Source organism: Anguilla anguilla, chromosome 3 (genome assembly GCF_013347855.1).
Source record: "Anguilla anguilla isolate fAngAng1 chromosome 3, fAngAng1.pri, whole genome shotgun sequence".
NCBI lineage: Eukaryota > Metazoa > Chordata > Actinopteri > Anguilliformes > Anguillidae > Anguilla > Anguilla anguilla.
Window position 1 is genome coordinate 21,569,664 of NC_049203.1, and position 7,500 is coordinate 21,577,163.

At 50.6% G+C, this 7,500-nt stretch overlaps 1 protein-coding gene across 2 annotated transcripts in view; it reads left to right on the top strand.

The window, feature by feature from the left end:
- The window catches only part of ptpn4a (protein tyrosine phosphatase non-receptor type 4a), an 80,043-nt gene that overhangs the window by 38,578 nt on the left and 33,965 nt on the right, over nt 1-7,500 (top strand). For both annotated transcript variants that reach the window (XM_035409106.1, XM_035409105.1), the window contains exons 3-7: nt 2,766-2,873; nt 5,320-5,362; nt 5,452-5,530; nt 7,079-7,123; nt 7,421-7,473. In XM_035409106.1, coding sequence (XP_035264997.1) covers nt 2,766-2,873; nt 5,320-5,362; nt 5,452-5,530; nt 7,079-7,123; nt 7,421-7,473 — 328 coding nt within the window. The remainder of the gene's footprint in view (nt 1-2,765; nt 2,874-5,319; nt 5,363-5,451; nt 5,531-7,078; nt 7,124-7,420; nt 7,474-7,500) is intronic.

A 7,500-nucleotide genomic window follows, 5' to 3' on the forward strand; every position in this document is an offset into this window, starting at 1 on the left:
TTTTTTTAATACCCCTCTGTGTGTGACCGTGAGAGAAAGTCACAGCAGCGTGGTCTTTAAGCTGTTTTTCCTTTCTGCTCTCGAGTTACTTTTATGATTTTATTGTGAATAATACGTTTTATTTATACGTCTCGCACAGACACACGCACATACACTCAGTTGCACATACGTGCACACCGGGGGCACAGCTTTAGTTATCATTTTGGTGGGGTGGAGGTGTTGAAATGCATAGACCACAAGAACTGCAACTCTGTGAGAAGAGGGGGGTGGTGTGACAGCACGCTTCCCTGGTAGTGTTGTGAAACGGTCATTTCTGGTGAATTGTAAGGGGACATTGAATATTTCTTCTTTTTTAAAAATTATATGAAATAATCATTCCATATTAGTTTTTTTTTTAAATATACGTTACCTCCTCCACGGCAAGCCGTCACTGGTCAATTGGGATTATATAGTTACATTTTTCATGGCCGCTGTGGTAATGTTACTGTAGTGTGATTAGGCTACTAAAAGTGATGTCTTGTATGTTAACAGGTTTTTAATGTTTGTCACTAGAGATGTCTTAAGTAAAATAGCAAGTTTGTTTACAAAATTGTTGGCCTTTCTGACTGTGTGAGGGCATGCTATGTTGTCGGATGTTTTATGGTATGGGTTTAAGTTTGCTGGTCTCATTATTTTTCTCAGTGGTCTAATTTTAGTTCAGTTTAGTTCCTGTTAATTACGTAAAGATTGGACACACAGATAGTGTAGGGTGTTGCGTTTGTAGTTTGGGTTTATTTGAAGCTTGCGGTGTCCTTGTTTTGTACGTAGTCTTTCTGTGGTATTGATTTTAAAAAAACCCGTATTTACGTAATTGTGTTTCTCGCACTACCGTAACGCGGTGGAGTTGGAACAGTTGGGTCGATGGAGTGGGCATTGCGCTTGTGGAAAGTGTATTCTGAAAAAACCTACCTAGTCAACCTGCCCACAGGCCGGCCCAAAAGTGTATTTCTGCCTTCGCCACTGCAGCTTGCGCAACTTGAGTTAATAAAACAGAAACTGCTCCTTGGGTTTTCTGTTATCGCCCTGTGTGGCATTAATTTGTTTTGAGCTTATTTTATCCTGATTCTGTTACAACTTTCATAATAAAATAATGTACAAAAAAACATTTATTGAGCTATTACTGTGAGTTGGTATATTATGGCAAGAACTTATTTTGTATCGGAACGCAAGCGAATTGGTGTAAAATGCACATTTTGAAATGCCGTACGTTACCTTAAACCCAGCATTCCACGGGCTAGCTCAACCACTATGCAACCCCCTATCCCCACCATTAACTATGCCCTCGGTGCACACGCAGAGCCTTTAAGGTGGGATGAAATGTTCATGACATATTCAACCCTATGCTTTTAGGGCGATACACCAATCATGTTACATCCGGCGCAAGTTCTGCCACCGTGCATAAATGACCTCGAGTCTCCACCCAGTGCCTTCCTTTAAGTGCTCCGTCGCCAGGCCCCTCTGAGGACCGTGAGCTCGGTCAGGACCTTCAGCCCCCCCCCCCCCATCACCTCCCCCCTGGCTGAACGATGAGTTATTGAGACGCACGTGCATTAGCATTAGCATGCATGAATGAGATATTCCACAGTGTGTTGGCCCCACGGTACCCCCCCCCCCTTTCCACGGCTCAGCCCTCCGCTCTCATCAGGACTTCTAAGCTCCAGTGGGGTGGGGGTGCAGTGTTTACCTGTCTTGTTCACATTCGTAGCCGTATGTGCTACCTGGGGGGGTGATCACATGATCCCGTCACCATGGACACAGTTCCATTGCATCAGGGTGCAGTTTGCGAGTGCACAGCTGGGATGCTTACAGTCTAATAACCACGAGAGGCGATGCAGCCACAACCGCCGCTCGTGTCAGGATTGACTTGAGGTCGGTTTAAAGCAGCGATTGATTTTCTGTCCGGGGAGTGCTTTCCTCTGTTGTCTTATTTTCTGCCAGTCAGTTAATTGATCGAAATCGCTTTAAATTTATGACCCAATTAACCTAGTGTATTAATTCACTGTAGTAGCGGGTAAGACTACAGGTCACAACAGCTGTGTGTGTGTGTGTGTGCGCATGTGTGCACGCGTGTATACATTTGTTTTTGTGTGTGTGTGTTTTGGTATGTGTGTATGTCTGTGGCGTGTGTGTGCTCTTGTATGTGTGAGCTTGTGTGTGTGTGTTTTTGTATGCGTGTGTAGTTATGTGCATGTGTGCTTGGGTGTGTGTGCATGTGTGCTTGGGTGTGTGTGTTTGTGCGTCTGTGTGTGTGTATGTTTGTGTTTCTCACATCCTCATAAATCTCGTCTAAACTCTCTGGCTTTAGTAATTTCCCTCTTCAGCGTCCTGTGCCTGCTGGTGTTTTATCTTGTGCATGGGCCTTTGGTAGACACCTTTAAGCGGCCCCGGCTAGCCAGCAGCGGCAGTCTGCAGGTCCTGAGGACGCTACGGAGCCTGCTCGCGTTTGCCAGCGAGACGCTCCAGTCACACAGATTTACCCATAATTCACAGCTCACGGAAACCTGTCTCCTAAGATGGCCGTGCCTTCCACCGGCCCGCCGCACCACGCCTCGGGGCAAATTCCGCCTTAGATTCGAAGCAGATAAAACGTTTTCGTCTGATGTAGAGTGGGGCTTGTGAAGTGGTGGAAACTGTTCTACACAGGATGTGGCGGTGTAACGGGGGCTTGTGGGTAAAAGCGATTCTCTCTTCTCTCCTCTTCTCTCTCCGTCCGGCGCGCTCTGCAGAAGCACGATCAAGGACAGGTCCTGCTGGATGTAGTCTTCAAACACCTGGAGCTGACGGAGAGGGACTACTTTGGGCTGCAGCTTGCCGACGATTCCTCTGATAGTCCGGTGAGAACTTCCACCTCCACTCTGTGGCTTTGTGGAGAAACCGTAATGGAACTGGATAAAAAAAAGCATGTGTTCATATTATTTTAACAATTTAACAGGATATGAAGGTTTGTAAAAATGTACTTGTGCCCCCTTAGGGCAGTGTAATGGGAGTGTGATTAGGGCCCTTGGGGCAGTGTAATGGGAGTGTGATTAGGGCCCTTGGGGCAGTGTAGTGGGAGTGTGATAAGGGCTCTTGGGGCAGTGTAATGGGACTGTGATAAGGGCCCTTGGGGCAGTGTAATGGCAGTGTGATAAGGACCCTTGGGGCAGTGTAATGGGAGTGTGATTAGGGCCCTTGGGGCAGTGTAGTGGGAGTGTGATAAGGGCTCTTGGGGCAGTGTAATGGGACTGTGATAAGGGCCCTTGGGGCAGTGTAATGGCAGTGTGATAAGGACCCTTGGGGCAGTGTAATGGGAGTGTGATAAGGGCCCTTGGGGCAGTGTAATAGGAGTGTGATAAGGCCCTTGGGGCAGTGTAGTGGGAGTGTAATAGGAGTGTGATAAGGCCCTTGGGGCAGTGTAATGGGAGTGTGATAAGGACCCTTGGGGCAGTGTAGTGGGAGTGTAATAGGAGTGTGATAAGGCCCTTGGGGCAGTGTAATGGGAGTGTGATAAGGGCCCTTGGGGCAGTGTAATGGGAGTGTGATAAGGACCCTTGGGGCAGTGTAGTGGGAGTGTGATAGGGCCCTTGGGGCAGTGTAATGGGAGTGTGATAAGGGCCCTTGGGGCAGTGTAATGGGAGTGTGATAAGGACCCTTGGGGCAGTGTAGTGGGAGTGTGATAGGGCCCTTGGGGCAGTGTAATGGGAGTGTGATAAGGGCCCTTGGGGCAGTGTAATGGGACTGTGATAAGGACCCTTGGGGCAGTGTAATGGGAGTGTGATAAGGGCCCTTGGGGCAGTGTAGTGGGACTGTGATAAGGACCCTTGGGGCAGTGTAATGGGAGTGTGATAAGGGCCCTTGGGGCAGTGTAATGGGAGTGTGATAAGGGCCCTTGGGGCAGTGTAATGGGAGTGTGATAAGGGCCCTTGGGGCAGTGTAATGGGAGTGTGATAAGGACCCTTGGGGCAGTGTAATAGGAGTGTGATAAGGACCCTTGGGGCAGTGTAGTGGGAGCGTGATAAGGACCCTTGGGGCAGTGTAATGGGAGTGTGATAGGGCTCTTGGGGCAGTGTAATGGGAGTGTGATAAGGGCCCTTGGGGCAGTGTAATGGGAGTGTGATAAGGACCCTTGGGGCAGTGTAGTGGGAGTGTGATAAGGGCTCTTGGGGCAGTGTAATGGGAGTGTGATAAGGGCCCTTGGGGCAGTGTAGTGGGACTGTGATAAGGACCCTTGGGGCAGTGTAATGGGACTGTGATAAGGACCCTTGGGGCAGTGTAATGGGAGTGTGATAAGGGCCCTTGGGGCAGTGTAATGGGACTGTGATAAGGACCCTTGGGGCAGTGTAATAGGAGTGTGATAAGGCCCTTGGGGCAGTGTAGTGGGAGTGTGATAAGGGCCCTTGGGGCAGTGTAGTGGGAGCGTGATAAGGACCCTTGGGGCAGTGTAATGGGAGTGTGATAAGGGCCCTTGGGGCAGTGTAATGGGACTGTGATAAGGGCCCTTGGGGCAGTGTAATGGGAGTGTGATAAGGGCCCTTGGGGCAGTGTAATGGGAGTGTGATAAGGGCCCTTGGGGCAGTGTAATGGGACTGTGATAAGGACCCTTGGGGCAGTGTAGTGGGAGTGTGATAAGGGCTCTTGGGGCAGTGTAGTGGGAGCGTGATAAGGGCCCTTGGGGCAGTGTAATGGGAGTGTGATAAGGGACCTTGGGGCAGTGTAATGGGACTGTGATAAGGGCCCTTGGGGCAGTGTAATGGGAGTGTGATAAGGACCCTTGGGGCAGTGTAATGGGAGTGTGATAAGGACCCTTGGGGCAGTGTAATGGGAGTGTGATAAGGGCCCTTGGGGCAGTGTAGTGGGAGTGTGATAGGGCCCTTGGGGCAGTGTAGTGGGAGTGTGATAAGGGCCCTTGGGGCAGTGTAATGGGACTGTGATAAGGGCCCTTGGGGCAGTGTAATGGGAGTGTGATAGGGCCCTTGGGGCAGTGTAATGGGAGTGTGATAAGGGCCCTTGGGGCAGTGTAATGGGAGTGTGATAAGGGCCCTTGGGGCAGTGTAATGGGACTGTGACATGGCCCCTAGGGCAGTGTGTTAAGGGTGGTTACAATCTAAAAAAATGGATTTTTAAAGAACTGAAATCTTTAATTATACTTTAGTTACAGGAGTGAATTTTATATCTGTTGTTAATCTTTTTGGCAAAAACACAGTGTATTGAATTATTCAGTTGTATTATTGTATTTGTGTCTTTTGTTCTTTGGAATTGTACTCTGATTGATTTATTTTTTTGTGCATCAATATTTTACAGAGGTGGCTGGATCCAAACAAACCCATTAGAAAACAATTAAAAAGTAGGTCAATTTTTCATGTAATTTGAACAATAATTTTATTTTTTTGTTTGCTAAGCAGAATGCTAATCTGCCTGTTGGTTTCATTTTAGGAGGATCTCCTCACAATTTGAATTTCAGAGTCAAATTTTTCGTTAGCGATCCGAATAAGCTTCAGGAAGATTACACAAGGTAAGCACAGGCCCTGAGAAAGGACGCGGAGTCCGAACCGTGTCTTTACTAACTTATAAATCCTCTTTATTGCTCACTTTAGGCTTGGGTTGTCCAGCTACACATTAGATAGATAGGTAGTTAGATAGATAGATACTTTGTTGTCCACTTTTGTGGAAATTTGCCTTTGGATTCACCATAGTTACAATAAAAACAAGCAGTCACACAATACAGGCTACAAACAACACAATACTAACAAACAACACAATTATCAGCGGGTCTGATTTTCAAACACCCTTTGACCTTTTTCTGTAAAACTGCGGATTCGTCTGCAGCGGCAGTGTTAAGTGTGTTAAATGATAACTGTGTGACCTACCGCATGGGAGATGGCCTTCCGCACGCGAACGGTCTGCTTCGCCCCGGGGTCCTCACGCAGGAGAGCTGCAGGGAAAAAGCCCCGCCCCGCCCCGCCACCCCCCTCCCCGCACGTCCGCTTACTGAAGATCAAACGCCGCGACCTGTCACCCACGCCGGGCCGCTCGTTTGTTTAATCGGCCAATTAAGAGCGGGAGCGGAGTCGATAGCTGACACCGCCGCACCCCCCGCCCCCTGCCCCCTGCCGGCCCCCCCCGCCCCTGAGGACCCGCCGCGCCGAGAGCCGCCGTTTTCCCGCCTTAATCCGATAACAAAGCGCGTAGCCTGACACCCGCCCCGCCCCCCGCCCCTCTCTGACACGGCAGCCAAATTAAAACGCTTTCCCTTTCGCCGAAAGACGATCCCGCCGCGGCGTTAGATTAAGTGAAACCGGCCGGGGAAACTCGATAAAGATAAAAAAAGGCCTGAGCCGAAGCGATCGGAGGGCGGAGCGCGTTCGGTCAGCGGCGGCGAGCCGCATCTCCCGGTGCCTCTCCCTCTTCGTCCAGGGGCCGAATCGCGGTTCCGTATCTTTAGGGACCTGCTTTCGTTTTTTGTCTGTAAAATTGAGAACGCGGCCCACGCTCTTAGGGTGGGGGGGGGGGGGGGGTGGTTGCTGGGGAAAGATTCGCTTAAAATGGCAGTTGCCGCCTGCGCTATTTCTCCTCCGGTTCCCCGGAAACCGGGAAGGCCCGCGAGGCCCAAAAAGCGGCGGTCCTGCGCGAGCTCCTCGCCCGGCGGCCGGCTCCTCCCCGCACAGGCCGCTCCGAAGGGGAAGCCTCGCCGCCCGTCGCCGAAATTTACACTCCGTCGAGGTGACTCCGGCGGGGGGCGCTGAAGGCGGAGAGGCGGGATTACCGGAGCGCGCTCGCTAAGCGGGGTCGTTAGCGCGCGGGAGAGGAGCCGCCGCGGCCGGCGCGCTCGAATAAGACCCGGGTATCGCCCTGACTCAGAGTGCCGTCCTCTCACCTGTACGAGCAGCTCCGAGCATCGGCTAGCCCTGCAAGGGCTGCGTTTACCGAGCTGCGCGATTCTTACTGCCCGATCGCTCTCTCTGCTAGCGGTACATGGAGAGTTAGCCTGCGTCACCTGAGCTGCTGCTTAATGCTCGTGTCGCTGTCTCCCCTCCAAATGTGCCGTTTCCCTCTCTTGCAGGTACCAGTATTTCCTGCAGATCAAACAGGACGTTCTCAGTGGAAGGTGAGCGGTTCTCGCACGGCCTCTGCCAATCCCCTTGCCTGGCTTTACTGTTGCTGTTGTTAATCTCAGGAGCCATATATTCTGCTTTGTCGAAACCTGTTTAGAGAAATAAATCTAGTTGATCTAGTGAAATAAATAATATTTTTGACAATATTTTATTTGCCAAATGTTATTTGTCATCCAAGACACCTGTCAAAGAAAAGAAAGTTTTTTTTATTCTGCCGCGTCTCAGGAGGATGTTCGAACACACGGGGCCTGTCGCTGACTCGCGTGCTACGCGTTTGTTTGTTTCCACAGGCTGCCTTGCGCCCACAACACTGCCGCCCTGCTGGCCTCGTTTGCAGTTCAGTGTAAGTACGCTCCCGTTCGCGCCCCTG